At 49.2% G+C, this 23,695-nt stretch overlaps 2 protein-coding genes across 3 annotated transcripts in view; one reads left to right on the forward strand and one right to left on the reverse strand.

Moving 5' to 3' along the window:
* LOC146353340 (olfactory receptor 1f45-like) overlaps positions 1–23,695 on the forward strand; it is a 34,590-nt gene continuing 10,895 nt past the window's right edge. Inside the window, exon 1 of one of the 2 annotated variants that reach the window (XM_084836265.1) lies at positions 1–945. In XM_084836265.1, the coding sequence (XP_084692391.1) occupies positions 1–945 (945 nt within the window). Of the gene's footprint in view, positions 946–23,695 lie in introns of those variants that run through there. The other variant, XM_084836266.1, reaches the window with a different exon arrangement.
* On the reverse strand, positions 9,704–10,639 carry LOC146353341 (olfactory receptor 1J1-like). Its single transcript, XM_084836267.1, has one exon. The coding sequence runs from the start codon at positions 10,637–10,639 to the stop codon at positions 9,704–9,706; it is 936 nt and encodes a 311-aa protein (XP_084692393.1).

Here is a 23,695-nt window from a genome sequence, read left to right on the forward strand (position 1 = left end):
ATGGCTCTTCAGGGCAACGCAACGTACTCCGATGGATTCATCCTACAGGGTCTTGTCTCCAACCAGCCAGGACATGAGCATCTCCTTTCCCCCATCTTCCTCTTCATGTACCTGCTGACCCTTCTGGGCAACCTACTGATTGTCCTGCTCATCCACTGTGACGCCCGCCTCTACTGTTCCCCCATGTATTTCTTCCTCAGCCACCTCTCCTTGGCCGATATGGGCTTCTCCTCCTCCACTGTCCCCAAGATGCTGCAGAACCTACTAACTCATACCAAGCACATATCCTACGGTGGCTGCTTGGCACAGATGTTTTTCTTCCTGGGCTTTGGAAACACAGAAAGTTTTATCCTGGCCTCTATGGCATTTGATCGATACATGGCCATCTGTCACCCACTTCGTTACGCTCTTCTGATGAATCAAAAATGCTGTCTCCTGTTGGCTGTGGGTTGTTGGCTCCTGGGCTTTCTCCATTCCCTACTCTACACCCTGATGATGGCTTGCCTTTCGTTCTGTGCCCACCGGGAGATCCCCCATTTCTTCTGTGACCTTCACCCCTTAATCAAGCTCTCCTGTTCGGACACCTCAGCCATTCAGATGACGACCCTCACTGAGGGGACTGTGACCATGGTGGGGCCCTTCACAGTCACCCTTCTCTCCTATATCCTCATTTTCTCCAAGGTTCTCAAGGTCCCATCAGCCGCTGGGAAGCGCAAGGCCTTTTCCACCTGTGGCGCCCACCTCACCACTGTAGTTTTGTTCTTTGGAACAGTGATAGCTGTGTACGTCCGCCCCTCCTCCACCTACTCTGGTACCAAGGTCCGGGTGATGTCTGTGGCTTACACAGCTGTTACTCCCATGCTCAACCCTTTTATCTACAGCCTGAGGAACAGTGAGATCCAGCAGTCTCTGAGGAAATGTCTTCGGATGAAATCTGGAAGATGACAACCCTTGACATTCTCAGAATTCCTTACTTTCAGACGAATGATGTTAATGGCCAATTGTTTTAGGCTAGCAGGTTCTGGAAAACTCTATTTCAGTAGCCCTGAGACTTTTCGGCCTGACCTTTAAAGCTATTATGGAATTTCGGAATGTTTAAAAATGCATCAGAATATCAACACTGAGCATTCAGAGTTGGACCATGAAAAGTGTTTTAGAAATTTGAAATGCTATCATGGCACAAGGCTGATATGGTTCATTTTGGGGTGGGGTGGGGCAGACAATGGGGCAAATTTTATATTGCAGATGTAATGATACAACAAAAACATTATCTAAAAATTGTCCCAGTGAATTTTGTGTTCTTTGGAGGGATTTAATAAGTTCTCATCCTTCATCATCATTATTGTGGATTGTATCCAATACTAATCTTACTTAGAGTAGACCCACTGAAATGAATGGGACTTAAGTTAGTCATGATCATCCCGTCATGATCATCACTATCTTAGGCACCATATAACAAAATAGATGTGAAGTTTTCCTAGATGAGTCCGTTTAATCCACTGTTTCTACTTTGGGTTTCATTACAGAATTAAGATCAGAGCTCTACATGGATTATTTTCCTTTCCATACTTCCTGCTATATAACTTCTAGGTGGCACTGAGGTATAGTGGAATAACGCAACTACTCTAGTGGGGACTAACACGTTTCATTTTCTCAAATAATAGTAGATTTTCCCCACTCTACCCCCCCCCCCATTGTTTTAAAAACCAGAAGTGAAACTGGATGTTTGCAACGTCATCTAAAGCCCCCATAAAGAACTGTGAGCGAGGAACAATGAATGCACAATAAAAACCTCGTCAAGAAGAACCCGTGTCCTAACTGTTGGCTTACAGTCTAACCAATGTCTGGAAACTATCGCCGGCGGCTGCCTGATTAAAGGCAGCCGCCGGTGAGATCACATCACTCCAGTGCTGAAGGAGTTGCACTGGTTACCAGTTGTTTTCCGGGCCAAATTCAAGGTGTTGGTTTTGACCTTTAAAACCCTATATGGTTCCGGCCCAGCCTATCTTAAGGAGCGCCTCCAGCAGCACCAGACAGGCCGCTTAACAAGATCAGCCTCAGATGGCCTTCTCTCTGTCCCATCAGCCAGGACAGCTAGACTGGTGGGGACGCGGGAGAGGGCCTTTTCTGTGGTGGCCCCCACTCTGTGGAACTCCCTCCCTAGGGAACTTCGTCATGCCCCCTCTTTAATGAGCTTCCATCGTGCATTAAAAACGTGATTGTTCAGGCAGGCATTTGGGGTGGGTTAGGGTATTTTAGAAAATGTTTTTATTGTAGAATTTTATTGTTTTAAACTGTTTTATTGTATGCTGTACATCGCCCAGAGTGGCTGGGTGACCAGCCAGATTGGCGATTAATAAATTTAATGATAAATAAATAAATAAAAACTAGAACAAAGCTGATCTAACTAAATCCAGGCAAGCGCCCCTGAGTGTTTGAAGTCCTGTTTGAGCCCTCCTGCTACTGGGAGACCTGGGTGTTTAAGTCTGTTTAGAAGCCGTGGTTCCAACACATCTAATGTTAGTTGTGGTTAAGTCCCATTTCAACCCATGGAACAGGCCAAGGACAATTGACTTAAGTCTCACTGCCTTCAGTGGGACATAGCCATGATTATGTGGATTGGGGCCCATATCTTCTGACTACCCTAATTTCAGGTACGTTGTGAGTTTGGGGCTAAGAGTCAATGGCATAGAAAAGGCACTCTGCACATGCTCTAAAGGGCATGGGGCCAGGAGGCTGGCTGACTGATTGAGGGTATGAAGAAATTGCTTCCTCATCCTTTAATTTTTTGGAATTTGGCACTCCTGTGCTATTGCACAACTATTAAAAATACTGTGTAAAGTACCGCACCTAAAAAAGGATATTGTACAGTTGGGAAAGGGCAGAGAAGGGCAACTAAAATGATCAAGAGGCTGGAGCAACTTCCCTCTGAGGAACATCTGGGCCTGTTCAGCTCAGAAAAAAGGGCGAGTAAGGAGAAATACGATAGAGACGTACAAGGTCATGCATGGTGTGGAGGAAGTGGGTAGGGAGACATTTTTCTCCCTCCCTCAAAATACTAGAACCTGAGGTCATCCCATGGAGCTGATTGGTGGGAGATTCAGGACAGAGAAAAGGAAGGGCTTCTTCACCCAGTGTGTAGTCAAACGATGGTATTCACTGCCACGGGAGGTAGTGATGGCCACCAGTGTGGATGGCTTTAAAGGGGGTTGGACAAATCCCTGGAGGAAAAGGCTGTCAGTGGCTACCACTCTTGATGGTGATGTGCTACCTCCAGTGCCAGAGGCAGGGAGCTGGGGAACATGGGTGCGAGGGTGCTGTTGCGCCCATGCCCTGCTTGTGGGTTCCTGGTTGACAGCTGGTTGGCCACTGCGAGAACAGAAGGCTGGACTGGCTGGACCCTTGGCTCTTCTGATGTTCTTACGTGTTCCACACCTCTTTCCCTGGCTCCCTCCAAGTGTGGGTGTCCGGGGACCCCCATGTCCCAGGGACTATTTTAATTCTTCCGCTTAAGTCTGCAACCAGCTGGAGAACCCCGCATGGGGAGTGGCAGCTCGTCCAGGGTGGATTGTACCTGCTGATCCTGCACGCGTCTTTGTCCGGCCTCTTCTCCCTCCGTCCCCCCCTGTGATTATTCACGCGGCTATCCCCTGCTCTGCCCTCTGGACGGGCCGTTTCCCCGCAAGGAGTGCCCCTGCGCTACCAGCCTGAAGAGTGACAACGACCTGAGTGGCTGCAGTGTGCTGCTGCTTTCCAAAAGCAAACTCAGTGCGTGGGGATGAGGCACAGGCCAAGCGCCTGCGCTCTCCCCCTTCCCCTTGGGCCGAGAAACGAGGGGGCTACCGTTATTATTGCTGGGAGACAGCGGGGAGGGAGTGGAGATGCGCCTGGGGATTTTACTGCAGCCACTGACCCCCGAGGGAAGGAGAGAAGCTGGTGAGCTGGGCTTTCTCCTGCATTGCCCCCCAGCTAGGGAAGACGCTCCCTCAAGAGCTGCCATTGGCCCCCACTCTCTTGCCCTTCAAAAAGGGTATGGAGACCCATCTTTTCAATTTCGCCTTGTAAAAATGGGTAGTTTTAACATTGTAACAAGTTTTTTTAAAAGATTCTTGTTTTCCTCGTGTTCAGGTTTTATTGTTTCAAATGGTTGTGCACCACCTTGATGGCTTTTTGGCAGCGTAGGAAGTATCTAAATGTTTAAATAGATAGATGATGCTCCTTGATGTGGGACTCTTCCAAGCTCTATTTATTTAATTTAGGCTGCAATCATATATGCACTTACCCAGAAGTAAACCCCACTGAATTCAGTGGAACGTACTTCTGATTAAACATGGTTAGGATTGCACCGTTCGCCTTTTAAGATATGTAGTTGTTTAATGCAGTATTATTCTGTCAACGTTGTCTTGCATTCCATCATACACTGCTCTGATGGCCTTTTAGCAAGCAAGGCAGTAGCCTTGTTCTCATGCAACGACAACCCATAGTATGCGTTGTCACTGAACTGTGGGTTCTCCAGCAAGTCCAGATCTGGGCTCCCCCCTTTCCACAGCTTCCATTTGCAGCAGTTACTCCTTTAGTTGCTGTGGGAGGGAGCCATGGAAAGGCGCGGGGGGAGCCCAGATCTCCCCTATCTGGACGTGAATGGAAGCAGGACACCGCCAAGGGACAGATCAACTCTCAAAAGCGAGGGGGTAGCCTTGCGAAGCGGGCAACATCGTCCCACTTCGGAGCACCTTTCCCCCCTTTTCTCGGAGCTGTCACTGGCAAGTGTGTGCACATGAGCTGACACGCAGTCTCGCCTTGCAGTTTCCTTGTATGTTCCCTGCCGCGCTCTGCTCCCGTTGACAGCTGAGCCTTGCAAGGACATTGACAAGGCAAGGGTACGCATACTGGACAGCCGTAAGTGTGGACTTGCACGCTTGCAAAAAAGGGACGACCCCCCCCCCGGAAAACAAGAAGAAAATCACATTCACATTTGCACAACGTTCCGGAGCTGGAAAAAAATTACGACCCCGTTTGCACAAATTTTGGGGGCCGGAAAAAAGCACCCCCCCAGGGAATGAAAAGGGGTTGCGACTGGAGGAGGGAGGGGGATGAGACGGGCAGACGAGATGGGTTCTGCTGCAAAGGATGCTGGGATGCCGGCTGGGGGACTGAGGGTGGACGCGGAGGAGAACAACCCACGATGAGCCCCATCGTCTGCCAGGTGCGCCGTGGGTTGTTCCACGAGCAACCCGTACCGCGTGGCTTCTTTTCAGGGTGGCTTAGCATGACACGCAAATGTTGCCATACTCTGGGCAGTCATTACGTGTGAACCAGGTCAATATATAAATCTCGCACATCTTTCTTTCTTTCTTTCTTTCTTTCTTTCTTTCTTTCTTTCTTACATTTATATCCCGCCGTTTTTTCCTCCTTAAGGAACCCAAGGCGGCGTACACAATCCTGCTCCGCTCCACTTCATCCTCACAACAACAACCCTGTGAGGCGGGTTGGGCTGAGAGTCTGTGACTGGCCCAGAGCCACCCAGTGAGCTTGCATGGCCGAGCGGGGACTAGAACCCGGGTCTCCCGACTCCCAGGCCAACACCCTCGCCACTGCACCTCACTGGCTCTCGGGCGTCACGATCTTCTCCACAGAGCTGGAAGGCTTCCTTTGGCGTTTGAGCAAAGATTTGTTTTGTCAAGACGAGAGCGGGTGAACCGGTGCTGATGAGGTTTCTCGGCTCCCCTGGCACATGCCGCTTCTGCGCTTCCAGTGCCCCGCCCTCAGGAGCAGTCGCCCAGCCTCCCCACTGCCTCCCAATCCTGCAGTTGTGCCCTGACAATCCTCTGTCAGGGTGCCCCTGTTGCCCACTGACTTCTCCAATAGCCAGAATCAACACTCAGACAAAAGGGCTGCTTTCCAAGGCTTTAATTCCATTTATCCTATTGAGGCATGCAGATGCTAATTGTTTGAGACTCAGAGGAACTACAGAGGAACAGCCATCTAGGGGTTTCTGAGGGTTAGGATGTCAGTTGATCTCTGTTTGGGAAAAACGTGGCAACTCTCTGAACCTAAGGGGTGGGAGGGGAAGATCTCCCCCTCTCCCGTGATGCCTCTGGGTGTAGCTGTTGACGTCGAGCCAATTGGGCTGAGCGCCTAAGCTCGGCCCCTGCAATCTCTTGCTTGTGCCTGCATCTGCGTCTCGTGTCTAAAAGCTCAGGTTGTCCCTCCCTTTCCATGCCTGGTTCACTGTCGCTCCCAGGGATGTGAGCGGGGGGGGGGGCTCCCCATCCTGCTGCGCCTCTGAAGTCTGAGAGAGTTCCTCCCCCATGAATTGTATCTCCTCCTCAGAATCAGAGCTGCCTTGGGACTCTGTGGGCTCAGCTACAACCCTGACATCCTCTTCCCTCCCCGGTGCTGGCTCGAGGGGTGCTGCCTTGTCTGCCTGAGGAGGCAGAGGGCCAGCGAGGGCAGGCAGGAGGCAGGCAGGAGGGAGGTGGATGGCTCCGGCTGCAGCTTTGGTGGCGGCCAGAGGCGCCTGCTGATGGAGGAGGGAGGGGAGACTGGGCAGCCGCCACCTCCCTGTCCCGTCTTCTGCGCAGAATTGGCACCAGCTTGGAGGATCTTCCTTGCCTTTTATAAAACCCTTCATTCTACCCAAGCAAGCAGGGAGAAAATGGCAGATCAGTGCATCCAAGATCAGGGAGATAAGGCAGCAGGGAGGCAGCGGCTTTTGTATGTATTAGCAATACTTGTATATAATAAAATATTGAAGCGGTGTACACACAAAAATATTGAACTTCCCAGTTAAAAATGCATATATCATACAATGTAACTCTAAAATTTTCATTTTACAACAACAAAGGGAAGATCATGGGGGAAAAGCACTCAGAGCATCCCTACACCAGCCTAAAATCGCGCATTTAAAATGGGGCTTTCTGCTTCCGTTTTAAATGCAGAATCATGACGGACTCCCTTGACATGTGCTTCCTTTTCCCCCTCCCCTCTCCCCTTCCTTCTCCCCCTTATCTGAGTATTCCATATGTTTCATTGATCTCACTCGTCTTTGTATGGCTTTTCCTTTTTCACGGAGGGAACTCAAGCGAAAGACGGGCGGGATAATTTGATACCTCATGATCTCTGATCTATTTAAAAATAGAATGAAGGTCATTTAGTGTGGGAGACACCCTGGAGGCTGACGGCATCATCTAAAGGGCCCGCAAACGTCTGTGAGGGAGCAATCTCAATAGCAGGATAAACATTCCGTGTGAAGGAGCCCTCAGTAAAAAGAGACAGTAGAATGGAGCAGCGTAATGGTGATCAATTATAAGCCAGGGAAAGCTTGCCTGAACTGTAGTAAAGTGCATGAAATCAGGCTGAGGTGAATGAGGAGCTAGTAGCTGTAGGCAGGGCGTTATCTTCCCAGAGGAGGTATCTATTAGAAGAATCACTCTATTACAACATGCATGAGTGTGTTTCCAGGAGGCATTTAAAAGTAAACACCCCACCGCAGCTCTGCATGGCTGCACCTAACGTCCAGCATCAAGCCCAATAAACAAGAGGAAGCACTTTAAAAGTTGAGCCTTTTCTTCTCCAGGTTTTGCGGAGTGGGTGGGAGGCAGCGGAAAAGAGAACTGAGCTCCCGTAAATCGCTCCGATCCATGGGAAAGCTAGGGAGAATTATACTAACAGAAGACTGAAAGAAAAACACCTCTTGCAATGGTAGGAATGGAAACGAACGAGCCAAGGTGGGCTCAAGGACAGGAGTGGAGGGGTGCGGCTGTGGAGCTTGCTCCCCCCAAATACATCACTGCACCAGTCAGGATCCCACCTCGAAACAGAGATGGAAGAGTGACTGACACTAGGAGCATCTACACCTGGGGAGATTGCACTGCTCTTCCATTCATTTCCAGAAAAGTGAGAAAAACCAGAAGAGCCATGGGGGAGACAGGATGACATTGATACCATGACAGTGTTGTGTGGATGCCCCATAAAAAGAGAGTGAGCGAAGTGTGGCAATCCCACACCTAGCGCAGAAGCACCTATAAAAGTCTGGATCTCCTGTGAGACGAACCGGAGAGCAGCACAGTCTCTCCAGGGGCAGAGGCCTTTAGTGCTACTCTTCCATCTTTTTTAGCAGGCATAGATTTGACGTGGGCAGTGACATATCAGGCCGCTGAACCTATCACAGCTCAGCACACATTTGGTATAACTTTCACAGAGGGTGCCATTTTATAATGCCGCTGTTAGGATGCGCTTTAGCAGCCTCTTTCAGTAGACTCCAATAGCCAACTCAAGACACAGACGAAAGGATTCTTTTCAAGGCTTTAATCCTTTTACAACTTAATGACTCTTTCAGATGCTAATCACCAGCGACTAAGCAAGGAACAGCAGAGTAGCCTATGCTCCGAGTAGGCAGTTGATCCCCGTTTGAAGGAGAGTCACTTGAAGACCCTGAACTTATGGGCTAGGGAGAGATCCTCCCTCTTTCCCTTGGGTCCACGGGAGGCAGCCGTTGCTTGCACGCCAAACGGGCGCTACGCCTCCTTTCTGTGCCCTCCATCGTTCATCGCTCCCTGCGTCTGCGTCAAGTGTCTAGCAAGCCCCCCTCCTGCACTCTCTCACCGCCAGGGTCACTATCTATCTCAGGAATGCTGGCAGGAGGAATCTCTGCCAGCTGCTGTGCCTGTGAGGGATGAGCTGGCTCCTCTCCCACCGATTGCTGATCCTCCTCAGAATCAGAACTGCTCTGGGGTTGAACTATCGGCTCAGTTTCCACCCTGACAGCCATTTCTCTTTTTTTAATTGATCTAAATTACTACAAAAACACTTTTTGAGTTTTTTTTAAATTAAAATATTTTTATTTTATTTTATTTAAAGTATTTTTTTATCCTGCTCCTCAGACAAAAAGTGTCTCAGAGCAGCTTACATGCAGTCAGTAAAAGAAGAAAGTCCTGCCTGCAGGCTTACAATCGAAAAATATATGACCCACAAGGAAGAAGGGATGGGGAGGGAAGAGGAAAAAAAATTAATAGTCTTTCATCAGGGCCTGTGGAATGGAATGGCCCTTACTTCCCCTCTCATCTCCCTGAGTACAGACTGCTGGAACGGTTGCTGGTGGTGACGGCTAAGGGAGAAGGAGCCCTCATCGGGGAGGACATTCAGCAGGGCTGCTGAAAATTTGGGGGATGCAAAATTCTGCTTAAATGAAAGAGTGTTATAGCGCAATTACACTGTTATGCTAATTTCAAAAAGAAAAGAAACTGCATTTTAGCATCCCCCCCAATTAAATACTTCCAATCTACACTTCTGAGTGGAAAGAAATGTCAAATACTTTGCATTTTGACATTTCATGGGTAGCAATGGGCAATCATGCTTTAATGAACGTGCTTAGAGCTAAATATTGATTTTTTAAACAAGTGCTTAGAGCTAAATATTTACTTTTTTTAAGGATTGCTTGGGATTTTTTTTAAATGGCCACTCAAGTGAATTGGATCTTCCTCTTCCCATTCCACAGCCACTATGCCCGCTCACTGGTGTGGATAGAAGATAGCGGGAAGGGCACACAGGAACATGCAATATCCCCAATAGTGTGGAAAGTCAATTCCAGTTGTGCTTGTAGCTCACAGAAGACATCAGAGCAATGATTTATTAGTGCGAGGCCTCCCCCACTTGGACGCACACTTGGGCCTTCACTGCCATATGCTCTGAGACTTAAAAACTAATGAAAATGCTGTGTAAGGATCCTCTTCATGGCTGCTTTCATCTCACTGTTCCTCAGGCTGTAGATGAAGGGATTCAACATGGGAGTAACCATGGTATATATCACCGTTGCCACAGTGTCTGAACGGTCCTGGTTCTTTGAATGTGGCTTGAAATAGACCCAGCTTACGGTGCCATAGAACAAAGTCACCACAACTATGTGGGAGCCACATGTGGAGAAAGCCTTGCGCTTCCCGGTGGCGGATGGGATCTTCATGATGGTGTAGAAGATGCGCACATAGGAGGCGACAGTCAGCACAAATGGGCCCAGGACCTCCACCACCCCTTCGGTCACCAGCACCATTTGCATGACGCTGGTATCAGAGCAAGAAATGTCCAGAACTGGGTAAATGTCACAGAAGAAATGTGGGATCTCGCTATGCTCACAGATGGAAATGCGGGACATCAGGAAGGTATAAAGCGACGAGTGGGTGAGGGGAACGAGCCAGGACACGGCTGCCAGAAGGAGGCAACGCTTGCGGCTCATCAGGGCGGAATAGTGCAGCGGATGGCAGATGGCCACGTAGCGGTCATAGGCCATGGAAGACAGCAGGAAGCTGTCCGTGTTGCCAAAAGACATGTAGAAGAACATCTGGGTCAGGCAGCCCCGGTAGGAGATGGTCTTTTCCCGAGACAACAAGTTCTCCAGCGCTTTGGGGACGGTGGTGGAGGTGAAGCCCAAATCGGCTAAGGCAAGGTGGCTGAGGAAGAAATACATGGGAGCCTGGAGGAGCTGGCCATTGGAGCGGATCAACGAGATGATGGTGATGTTCCCCAGGAGGGTCAGCAGATAGAAGGAGAGGAAGAGGGGGAAGAGGAGTCCTTGGAGCGCGGGCTGGATGGCGAAGCCGCGGAGGAATAACGCAGAGACGTCGCTTGTGTTCCCATGACTCATTTGGCTGGAGGGACGAGAAGAAGGGGAAAGCTGAAGGCCTGCAGGCAACCTTTTGGCTGGTAAATTCTAGCACACACAACCGCTCTCCTGGCTCCTCGCTACCCAGTCAGCTGCCCCTCCATGCCTGTAGGTCTCTTGTCTGTCTCTCACTCTGCCCACACCCCGTCTCATGCCTGCATCTCTCTTGCCCATCTCACTCTCCCACCCAGTGGTCTCTTGCGCTCCCATGGCATCTCTGAATCACTCCCAATCATGCCCATCTATACAAGACACTTACAGCAAGCTCATTCTCCGAGTGTGAATCCTTTTTTGCCAAAAAAAAAACACTATCCACACACAAAAGGAGGGCATCAGCAGGCTCAGGAGAAGCCCTGGGTTTACAGAAGTAAAAAAATATATATTAGGGTAATAATCCTACAAACAGCTGAATGAGGACTGCGCATGCCTAGTGAGCGTGGAAAACTAGGGGTGGGGGATGGAATGGAGTATCCTGGCAGGCTGGAATCCTGAACAGGAGCACTCCAAACCACAACAGTTGGTTGCAGTGCCCTCTCGTCTATCTCTCATGCTTGTGGTTGCCTGTATCTGCGGCGGTCTCCCCCTCTTTCTTGCATACGTTGCTGCTTCTTGTCTCCCCCCCCCCCCGCTCCTTGATGCATGCACTGTTCCTGCACCACTGGCAATGTGTGATTTTTGAGTGGCAAGGCAAGAAGGGAGCACTTGCAGCTGCCATGTTTCTGCCCCAAACTGCCTTCCCAGCTGCTTTCTCCCCACCAGAATTCCAGCTGCCACTCCTCCATTCCAACTTCCCCCCCACATCCTGACTGGCTTTTCATTAAAACAACAACAACAAAAGCTATCAGGGCTTCTTTACACAAGTTTCTGTGTTGCGTGTAGTTTACAGGGCTGGCGAAGGAGAGGGTAAGTTTACATGACAAATTTAAAGCACTTTCAAATCTACTTAACTCTCGTGGCTTGCAACTAAGAAACCCTGGAACCTAAGGAATCAATTGCCAGGAACTGGGGAGAGAGGAAAGGCTTAGTTAAAGAGGTGTAGAACACTTCCTTGCCTGAAGTGTAGATGAGCCCAGAGATTCCTGCCCACGCAGGGATGGCGATTGTACATTGCACCTGGGATGGGTATCTGTTGGATAGTGCCAGTAGGGATGCAGGAGAAATCCGCGATGGATTCAAAGGAGTTCGGATTTCTGAAAATCCGACCTGCGGATCCTGCAGTGGACCGGCTTTTAGCCACACAGACCTGCAGACTGGTTTTTCACTTGGGGGGGAGGGATTAATGTGCTAATTAGCGTTAATGTGCTAAAGCACAGCGCTAATGCGAATTGCCGCAAACAGAACAAAATTCTTGTACAAAAAATCTGATACCGTCAATGAGTGTATGATGGAACAAAAGATGCCTGAAAATCCACAAAACACAGATTTTAACAAAATCCGTACATCCCTAAGTTCCAGTGACATCACTGCGAGGCCCAGCACAGAACCCTCCCTCTCCTACCCCTGCTGTTTTGAATGCCACAGCATTTAATGCCACTCTCCTCACACACACATGCACACACCTTACATACTTCTAGAAGTATGAAAAACCCTCACTGTCAGTGATAGCCAGTGACACCTAGGAATTGGCAGCCACCCCTGAGCATAGAAACCAGGCTGTTTGTCATATGTAGAATGTAGTGAGGCTTTGCTGGCGAATGATGGCATATATCTCACCAAGGAAGAGAAGAAGGTGTATGAACCCCTGCCATTGTGGGTGACGTTTTAGGCCCTGTCATAGCATTGCCAGAGTGGACATGGGGACACTGTGCCCCTGAACGTAAAGTGTCCATTCTCGAACAAACGAACTTCAAAGGTAGACTGCTACCTGGAACAGCTAAACTGCAGTTCATCAAAAGGTTCAGCTCTACCTCCTGTGGCCTGAACAGAGGCAAAGGCTTATTTTTATCACGCTACATGTGTAAATCTGCTTCCCAACGCAAGGAAGTCTGTGCGATCGCCCAACAACTGTTTTGTGGATTGCCACTGTTCGTAAGGAAATGATCACAGGGCTTCTTCACACGCAGCTTTTGTCCTGCTACTGAGATTGCTAGATGGCGCAGTCGCACTGAGCTCTCTGGAACCTTCAAAATTAAAGACCTCCCATCGCAGCAGTCACGTGGCCGCGTCTGGAAACGCGGAAAGGCTTCACAATGGGAGGGCTGCGGGGTTTTTCTGTAATGTAACGGCAGCCACAGCCTATACTTGCTGCAATTCATTTCTCTTGACCTCACTTACCATTTCCACACACCCTGAACATGTGTATATACGCATGTAACTCAACAGAACACTTTATGTATCTGAAGAAGTGGTCTGTAGTTCATTAAAGCTTATGCCATAACCAATTTGTTAGTCTTTGAGGTGCCATAAGACTCTTGATTTTGCAGAACCAGACTAACACAGCTACCCATCTGAAAATTACTTACATATGTGATGTATGCAACCCCGAGGCTCTTTCTGCCTGCAGCAGTAGCAATGTTTATGTGTGTTGTTGCTGTTCTCAGTGTGAAGAATTAAGAGAGGTTGTCCCTCCTAGAAAAGCAGGCCTCCTTCCTCAGCTGAGCAGATTTGGTCTCTCTTTCTGTAGCAAGAAAAACACCAGCAGCCTCTCTTCATGTCTCCCCCTTTTCCTTGAGGGCTGTGAGCCCAAGGAAAGCTCACCCAGGAGATCTTGTGCTGCAGCATAAACTCTGGGGAAATTATCATTCTGAGTCGCAAACTGGAGTGCCTAGCAAATTAGCCTCCCCTCAAAAGCAAGACTTAGAAAAACATTGTCCATGGAAGTCCATGGAAGGGGCCTGTTGCAGTCAGAAACAGGAAGCTGAGTGGGGGAGAACTTGCACAGTTTTCTTTTGGAAGACTTGCTTTGCCCATGTTCGGAGTCTTATGGCCATATTAGGGGTTGGAAAGGATTTACACTCATAGCCTAAGCCAATTTGAAAACATAAGAACATAAGAAGAGCCCTGCTGGATCAGACCAAGGGTCAAAGGATCATAGACTAGAAGGGGTGGAAGGGGCCTATAAGACCATCGCGTCCAACACCCTGCTCAATGCAGGAGTCTAAGTCAAAGTATCCCTGACAAGTGGCTGTCCAGCTTCATCTTGATGGAGAAGAAATCCTGGCCTTCCTCTCTGTGACAACCTTCAAGTACTTGAAGAGCGCTATCCTATCGCCTCTTCTCAAGGCTAAACATGCCCAGTTCTTTCAGTCTCTCTGCATAGGGCTTTGTTTCCAGTCCCCTGATCATCTTCGTTGCTCTCCTCTGAAACCTCTCCAGCTTGCCTGCATCCTTCTTAAAGTGCGGTGCCCAGAACTGGACACAGTGCTCAAGATGAGGCCTAACCAGTGCTGAGTATAGGGGAACCAGTACTTCACGGGATTTGGAAACTATGCTTCTATTAATGCAGCCCAAAATAGCATTTGCCTTTTTTGCAGCCACATCACATTGTTGGCTCATAATTGTCAGATAAAAAGTTCTTGCTTTCGGTTTAGAAGAAAAGGATGCCAGGCAGGCAGCAGTGGATCCAACACTATTTTATTGAATGTTTTGCAAAATGGGTGCAGAGCAGTCTGGACCCCGAGACACGTGTGCAAAAGCCTTTTATACCTTATCACTTCTATTGTTCTTGCCAATAGCCAATAAACAGTCAGTATCAGCTTACCAAGCCGTTAGTCATGAGCGCGTCATTATGGTTCTCCTTTTTGCTCCACCCACATTTTTTCTGCCACTCGGGCTCCTACGTAACTGAGGCGCCAACGGTTATGGAGTCTCTTTTTCTAACAATTCCCTCCTTTAAGTCTTTACTCACATCTTAAAGTGTTTAAAACGGAGCCTCTTTATTGGTACAATAAAGCAAGAGCATCTGTTTTGACAGAGCCAGTTTCTATCAGTCGCTGGGATAAGCCTCTGACACAGGGGATAATGCAGCCAAATAATACCAGAACTCCTACCACCACTACAAGCGAGATAAGGATTGAGGCTGCTAGGTGTTTCCATTTTCCAAACCACCTTTCTAGCCAGGCAGTCAGGGGGTTGTTAATCCCTGAATTCTCGGCTAACTCCTCAGATAAGGTGGTGAGTCCTTGTAATGCTTTTGTCACTGTGCCGTCTGGGGCAGTGTTGTTAGGGATAAAGGCGCAGCACCGCCCACCTACCATAACGCATACCCCTCCTTTTTCTGCTAACATCATATCAAGAACACGCCGATTTTCCCAGGCCATTTGGCTAGTGGCATCTAGCTGCTCAGCCAATCCTTTTACAGCATCACGGGTATAATTTATAAATCTTTGTTGATTATAATAAATGTAATTGATCCAATCTACATTTTTGTTAATGGTTGCCCACCAAAACAGGGTAGACTCAAATCCTGCAGCGATTTGATTTCTCCCTTTGAACTCATCTGGCACTCCCCTTGGCACCCCTATAGAGTCAATGTATATTCGATTATCAAAAGGGGTTACCGACCGTTTCTGTCGGGGTTGGCTAGTCTCCCTTGTTGGATGAAATGCGATTGAAAAGGGGACTGCCAACTGGACCAGTCCACAAACTCCTGACCAATTGAAGGGCAATACTTCATACAACTCTAGACCCCCGCAATACTACCAGAGATCAGCCCGTGGGATTGGGAGGGAATCATTTTTAAAGCTAGTGGAATTAACACATCTCCATTTGTTTGTCAGGTTCCCTACAGGCTCCCCTCCCCCTATAAGATTTCGGTATATACATCCAGTATGGTTTCTTTGTTGCACAAAAGCTACAGGAGGTATAAAACCATTTTCTAATTTGAGGGGAGGGTACAACTTATTGAGAGTCTGGCACTCCTCCTCTCCCCATGCATTAGGGTGCTGGAACAAACGGATCACACAGGTGAGGAGGGAGGGAGTGTCCCATCCCAGAGGAAAAGGCAGTACCCTTGCTACTGATCTTCCTGCAGCACAAATAAAACAGTCAGACTTATTTAAGGACTTGGCGGTGTACTTTACCCATTCTAGCCACACATTATCAGTTTCTTCTGTTATTGGGACCCCTAATCTGGCTTTCCAGGGGCGCTTCTCTATCTCTGGGATCTTTATTAAGGGGGGCGGACGTGGGGCTGCAGGGGTTAGCCTGGCGTGCTGCACAACTTGCTTAATGGTCTGATGGACCCGCGGCGGGCTCCATCGATCTAATCCCCACTGCCCTCCCTTAGTGAGGCAAACTTTGGCCCCTAGTGGTAATTGGTTTTTCCGAGTACCAGTATAATAGGTGTAGGGTTTGGTTAATTGTATCTCGAAAACCTTCTTTCCTAAGCAAGTGATAGACTTCATGGATTTGTAGTATTCTGTCCCTAGAGAAGTTCTGAAGACTATGTTTCCCCCTTCTTGGCAACAAGATTGTTTTGATCCCATTACTCCATAGGTAAGCAATGTTAGGATCCACAGCCACTTCATTTTAGCAAGAGTAGCTATTCTATCAAGCCCGATTAAGTTGGATCTTGGCCTTTCCTAGGTGCTGGGATTTATAGACAAGAGGTGATTGTGGCTCCTGGATGGCTTCTTCGCCTGTGTCCCTGGCAGCTTCCTGGGGGGTGCCAGGGAGCAGAGGACCGTTGCCCGTGTCCTCCTGTTCTCTCCGGGTGACAGGAGGAGGCAGGGGTCATCTAAATGGCTTCAACCGGCTGCAGTGTGTCCATTTGCTAGAACCTACAAGTTTTACACATGAATGGCTGGTTGGTCCCACAAGGTAGGGTCCTTCCCACCCTTCCTTTAAAGCTTCTTTATTCCACTTTTTCAGCAGTACTTCATCTCCCGATTGGAAGAGATGGATGGGAGCATCTAATGGCAATCTCTGGAATGGGACAGAGTAGTCTCGTAGCTGTGAAAGAACAGACTGTAGAGAAATCACCTGGCCCCTTAACATCTGATCTTCCATTTCCCATTTGACCTCCTCCCTCCTTCCGCAGTGTACCCGAGGCGGGAATCCAAATGTTAGTTCAAAGGGGGACAGCTTTATGTCTTTTCTTGGCATTTTTCAAAGCTTTGTCAAAGCTATTGGCAGAGCCTCAACCCAAGTGAGTCTTACCCCTTGCTGGAGCTTGGTTAGAGTCTCCTTGAGACTCCGATTGGTTCTTTCAACTTGCCCACTCGCCTGGGGTCTCCAGGGGCAGTGTAAGTGCCACTCTACCCCAGAGCTCGTGCCAACCCTTGTGTAACAGCTGAAGTGAAATGTGAGCCCTGGTCGGATTCTATAACTTCAGGCAAGGAGAACCTGGGCACCACCTCCGGTAACAATTTAGCAACTACAGTTTTTGCTTGACAGTTCCTGCATGGGAACGCTTCTACCCACCCCCTCATTTGACACACTATTACAAGCAAATACCTGTAACCCCTACACGGTGGCATTTCAGCAAAATCGATCTGTACCCTCTGGAAGGGATAGTATGCCCATGGCCGCCCTCCTTTTGGTGGAGGGGGGGCTCTGGGGGAATTAGTTTTCTGACAGACCTCGCAGGTTGCGGCTAGTCGATGGGCACGTACAGTTAGGCCAGGGGAGACAAATAGCCTCTTGCAATAGTCAATCATGGCTGATGCCCCAGGGTGTCCAAGAGAGTGATGCACTTGTTCCAGGATAGCTCCCTGCAGGGTCTGTGGAAGAAGCAGTCTTCCATCTGTCATCTGGATCCATCCATCGTCGCGAGGACTCACTTTGTGTTCTTGTGCCATTTGCAACTCAGAGGGGGAGTATGTGGGGCGCTCCCCCCTTCTGAGTAAGACAAGGAATGTTCCTTGGATTCCTTCCCTGGATGCTCTCTTTGCGGCCTCATCAGCTCTTTGATTTCCTTGCCTCCACTTTTCCTCTTTTTCCCTTCCATGGGCTTGGACGTGGATAACTGCCACTTGTAAGGGTAACTGGAGGGCATCCAAGAGGTCTACGATTAAGCTGCCATTGGCAACTGGGGATCCATTTGCTGTAAGGAATCCCCTCTCTTTCCATAACTGTCCGTGAGCGTGCACAACGGCAAAAGCATTCTTACTGTCAGTGTAAATATTTACCCGCCTTCCTTTGCCTGCCTGCAAAGCTCTTGTCAGGGCCACCAGTTCAGCGGATTGGGCGGAGAAATGAGGAGGCAGTCGTTCTTCATGGACACTCTCGCTATGGGTGACGACAGCCGCCCCTGTGTAACGCTTCCCGTCTAGCATATAACTGGACCCGTCCACAAACAAATCTTCGGCCCCCTCCAACGGTTCATCTTCAAGATCTGGCCGACCCTTGGTGTCCAAGTCTAGTACTTCAAGACAATCATGATCTGGGAGCCCCGGCCCACGTGTGGCCTGTATTGCCGGTAACAGGGTGGCGATGTTGAAGCTAGAGCAGGCTTTGAAAGTGAGGCTTTCGTTCGTTAACAAGCCTATTTCATATCGGGAGTGCCGAGCTGGGTTGAGGAATTTGCTTCCTCCCCCTGACCCTAGGATTTGTGGCACCCCGTGTGGCACCCAGACCTCGATGGTCCCTCCCATTGTCATTTTCTCAGCTTCAGTGCAGATCAAGGCTGTCGCTGCTACCGCTCTCAAGCAGCTCAGCCATCCTTGTGGTACAACATCAAGGACTTTGGAGTAGTAACCCACTGGCCTCCAGGAAGGGTCCGTCTGTTGGCAGAGTACCCCCGAGGCTACGCCCTTATTCTCATGCACATAGAGTCTAAACGGTCGACTGGGATTTGGCATGGCGAGGGCCGGTGGTGACACAAGGGCAGCTTTAAGGCTGAGGAAAGACTTATTCATTTCTTTAGCCCATTTCCATTTGTCTAATTTATCCTTTTGCAGTGCCTCATATAGTGGTCGTGCTATTTCCCCATAGTCGGCTATCCACAGCCGACAGAATCCAGTCAATCCCAGGTAGGCCCTTAGCTCACGGGGGGACGTAGGGACAGGAGTGTCACGAATGACTTCGACTCTTTCTGATCTCAAGCTTCGGGTCCCCTTGGCTAAGTGGTAACCTAAGAATTTTACAGTTGGTCGGACTAGCTGCACCTTCTCCCTTGACACTTTATAGCCTCTCTCTGCTAGATGATTAAGGAGGGAAATTGTTCCATTTAGGCACATATCCTTAGCCTTGGCTGAGATCAGGAGGTCGTCACAATATTGGAGGAGATGCACCTCAAGGTGCTGATGGACCCAAGGCTCGAGGTCCTTTTGAAGTTGCTGACCTAAAACGACCGGTGAAAGATTGAGCCCCTGAGGGATCACTGTCCATGTTAATTGAACCTTTGACTCACCCTCTGGGCTTTCCCACTCAAAGGCGAACAAAGGCCTCGAGTCAGGGTGGAGTGGGATGCTAAAGAAAGCGTCTTTTAGGTCTATGACAGTAAACCATGCATGATCTTCTGGAATTCTTACGAGAAGGGTGTGTGGGTTAGGGACCACAGGGTGGGGGGGCCTCGATTTGCTGGTTAATGAGGCGGAGGTCTTGCACAAGGCGAAACCCTTTGCCCCCCCTTTTGACACAGCGATAATGGGCGTGTTGTAGGGGGACATTATCTCAGTGAGTCGGCCTTCCTCTCGGAGCTTCGTTATTACTGGTTGTAGACCCAGCTTCCCTTGGTGGGAAAGGGGGTATTGTTTCATATGAACTGGTTTCGCCCCTTCCTTGAGAGGAATTTTGTATGGTGCTGCCGATTTGGCATGAGAGGCCCCTCCAACCCCGGCCCAAACCAGTGGGTTGACTCTGTTTTCTATTAAGCACCAGTCTTCATTTGCCTCTGAGGTGGGTTCCTCCATGGCTTTAAAAAGGGCCATTTGATGGTTGCTGCTCTGTTGCTTGGGAAGTCGTACTTCCATTCTTCCATCAGGGGTGAAAGTGATCTCAATTTGGAGCTTAGTCAATAAGTCCCTCCCTAACAATGCCACCGGACAGGAGGGGGTACAGACAAACGCGTGTTCTAGGTGTGTTTCTCCAATTTTAGTAAACAAAGGATGAGAAAGGGGCACTCGCGTTGCCCTTCCCTCGACCCCCATTATGGTGGTAGTTCCCCCACTTCCCGTTGGTGGCTTGTTAAGGGGGAGTATGGAAAAGGCAGCCCCTGTATCCACAAGGGCATCATAGGAGCGACCCCCAACTTTAATTTTGACCATGGGGTCCCGTCTTGCCTCGGAAATGGCCAAGAGGGGTCCGGGCCCCGGTCTGTCCTAATCTCTTTCTTGTTCATACAGCACTCTTTGTTCTTCCCCCTGCTTCTTTCTCTTTCTGTTTCAGGGCTTCACAGTCTTGTTTCCAATGCCCAATCTTTCTACAGAAAGCACACTGATCCTTTCCTAAGGGAGGCCCTTTTCTGTTCCCCTTTCCACCCTTCTTAGTCCCTCCTTTCTCTGGCTTGAGAACGGCAGCAAGTAGTTTTGCCTGCCTTTTATCTTTTTCTTTTTCTTCTTCTTCCTCTCGTCTTTCATAGGCCTTCTGGGCTACCTCAACCAGGACTCCCAAATCAGCCGCCAGTCCTCCTTCGACTTTTTGTAACTTCTTTCTAATATCTTGGCAGCTATTTCCTACAAACTGCGTTGTGAGAATTTGTAGGTTATTTGGGTCATTCAGGTCGATGTCAGTATATTTAGCAAAGGCTTCTCTCAGCCTTTGGAGGAAGACGGCGGGGGGCTCGCTTTTGTCCTGTTTCAACGTCAAGACCTTTTGCAGATTGGGGGCCCTTCGAGCGGCCTGTTTCATGCTCGCTAAAACAAGCCGAAAGTGTTCGGCATGTAATTGCCTTTGCGCTGCCGTGACCACTCCCCAGTCAGGCCTCCCAATAGGCAAAACCTCTGCCATTTGCTCCTCAGTCGCCTGGGGGTTCTCTTCTCTAAATCTAGTTCGCGCCCCCGCAAGGATAGTTGGTTTTTGACTAAGGAAGCAAGTGTTTAACAACATCCGTGTGTCATCCCAGGTAGGATTGTGTGTAAGCCTCACATTTTCCATTAAGGACAACAGTGGACCAGGGTCCTCTTCAAAGGGAGGATTGAACTGTTTCCAATTGTACAAATCAGATGTTGTAAAGGGAACGTAAACAAACATTGTCCCCTGTGGATGTTGGGCGGTAGGATCGGGGACCTCTCTAATAGGGAAGGTCAATTTTACTAGTGGTTGAGGGTCCTTTCGTAAATTGTAATTAGGCCCTCCTTTGGTTTCCTCCTCTTTATCAGGCACCTTTTCCTGGGTTCGAGGCCCCCAAGCACCCTTCATCTCTTTGAAATTTTTCTCGAGGCCATCCAAACGATCTTGGAGAGTGTCCTTGAACTCAGTCATAGACCCAGTCTCAGGAATTTTTAACGGTTGCAACTCTTGGGCAGGCTCCCTTGGGGGGGCTGGGGGCTGGGGCGGGCGTAGTCTCCCAGCGACAGCAGTCCCGTAGGGAGGAGGAAGCAACGGATCCTCAGGGGCCGTCACTGCCACCCTAGGTGTTCCCTTCCTCATCAATTTTTTTCCAGTTATCACAGGGAGGGCCAAGGACATACATTTAACTACCCATGGGGCAGGCCTGCCGCCAAGAGGTACGCAAGTTGCCCATGAATCAATATAGGGGAACTGATCCCAACTTCCCCTCTGCGTTACTATTATGCACACAGCAGATACCAGGGTTGGGTCAAGAGACCCCTCAGGTGGCCATTTGGGTTCTAATACCAGCCATTCCTGGGCACAAAGAAGGACAAGTCGATCCTTCGTCATCTTAGTTCCATAATCCTGCTTAAAATGTGACCAGTTGCGCAAACAACACTCCAAGGGCGTATGGACCTGGATTGGGACCCGCCCATGACGGTGGGATTTCACTCAACAAATCTCGTGCTTTGCCCTCCTCTGACCCAGCCCGTCGCCGAGACAGGGAAATGCAGATCGGGGCTCCTCACTCGCTTCGCCCGTAGGCGTCTCACACAATCACAAACACACCACCGTCCCGTGTGTATCCCCTAAAGTAAGCTGTTTCACTTACCCCGAGGCCTCCTCTGTTCCGCCTGCAGCCGCGTCCAGCTGCCTATTGATCCACTGCCGGTGCCAAAAAGGAGTGATCACATCTCCCTCTCCCTCTGGCGTTGGTCCCCAAGCGCCTCTGCCGCCGCCGACGTGAGGAGAAGGCAGTGTAAAACAACCGCCTGTGGCCACTTCTCCTCCGCGGCCCCTCGGCTCAGCGCGAAGGGGACGCGCCCTGAAGCAGGATCCGAGTCACGGCACCAAATTGTCAGATAAAAAGTTCTTGCTTTCGGTTTAGAAGAAAAGGATGCCAGGCAGGCAGCAGTGGATCCAACACTATTTTATTGAACGTTTTGCAAAATGGGTGCAGAGCAGTCTGGACCCCGAGACACGTGTGCAAAAGCCTTTTATACCTTATCACTTCTATTGTTCTTGCCAATAGCTAATAAACAGTCGGTATCAGCTTACCAAGCCGTTAGTCATGAGCGCGTCATTATGGTTCTCCTTTTTGCTCCGCCCACATTTTTCCCGCCACTCGGGCTCCTATGTAACTGAGGCGCCAACGGTTATGGAGTCTCTTTTTCTAACATATTCAGTTTGTGATCTACAACAATTCCAAGATCCTGCTTGCTTGTAATATTGTTGAGCCAAGTATCCCCCATCTTGTAACTGTGCATTTGGTTTCTTTTTCCTAGGTGCAGAAGTTGGCATTTATCCCTATTAAATTTCATTCTGTTGTTTTCTGCCCAGTGCTCCAGCCTATCAAGATCACTTTGAATTTTGTTTCTGTCTTCCAGGGAATTAGCTATCCCACCCAATTTTGTGTCATCTGCAAATCTGATCAGCGTTCCCTGCACCTCCTCCTCCAAGTCATTAATGGAAATGTTGAAGAGCACTGGGCCCAGTCCAGCATTCTGTTCACACCGTGGCCAACCAGCTGTTGACCGGAAACCCACAAGCAGGGCATGAACGCAACTGCACCCTCCCGCCCGTGTTCCCCAGCAACTGGTGTACATAGGCATACCGCCAATTGGACCAATGGTCCAGCAGCGGGACCTGGTACAGACATTACAGAGGCTTCCAAATGAGGCTTTCAGGGCACCATCGCCCTGACTCATTCACACAATTTTCGGGGTGGGTGGGGTGGACAGCCGTCATTGTCTTCCACTCCTCATCCTCCCGTTTTTCCCACCACTTCTTCCATCTTACTGCAGAAAATCTGTTTAGGAAAAAATGAATTACTGCACAAGGCCTTCCAATTGGTAGTGCCAGGAGCCCTCCATCTGGAAGCAGCCTATGTCTAGGAGTACTGCTGTAAACTACGAGCTTTAAACATCGAACAAATGTTGCTTGGTGTTGCAGTTGCTACGTTCTTCAGTTTTGCTGGTGCAATAGCTAGGGGCTAGGCCCCCTGCCCCCCTGCATGGGAGTGCGTAGTCCGTCCGATATGATTATGACTATTATTTACCGCTGCCAAACTGTCTTCTAAATTATATAATAGGCAACCCTAGATCCACAGTCTCAATAAAATTTATTTTATTTGTTACATTTACAGTATATCCTGCCTTTCCTCCAAGGAGCCCACGGCAGTGTCCACGACCCTCCTCTTCTCCGTGTTATCCTCAGAACAACCCTGTGAGGTAGGTTAGGCTGAGAGTCAGTGACTGGCCCAAAGTAACCCAGTGAGCTTCATGGCTGAGCAAGGACTAGAATCTGAGTCTCCCCACTCCTAATCCAACACTATTTTTTTCTATGAATCTATTATCCTGCTGCCTCTTCTCCCTAACCCTTACCGTTTCTGTCAATTTCACGATATAAGCCATGTTCCATATCCTATTAATCTATTCTCCAGCCAGTGGTGGATCAGCTTTTTTCCAGTTATGAGAAATAGCTATGCAGGGTGCTATGAATAATTACACCAACTCATGGTTACTGAAAGCGTAGTTCACCAGAGCCATTTCTGTACTTCCAGTGGCATTCCCCGGGGCAAATCCCAATCCCATTTCCTCTGATGGGTAATACTCATTGGCTCTAACTTCACTATCATTTTATGCATCTCAATGCCCCTTTTGT

Source organism: Heloderma suspectum, chromosome 2, assembly GCF_057233095.1.
Source record: "Heloderma suspectum isolate Gila_16-S chromosome 2, 16-S_ref, whole genome shotgun sequence".
Classification (NCBI taxonomy): domain Eukaryota; kingdom Metazoa; phylum Chordata; class Lepidosauria; order Squamata; family Helodermatidae; genus Heloderma; species Heloderma suspectum.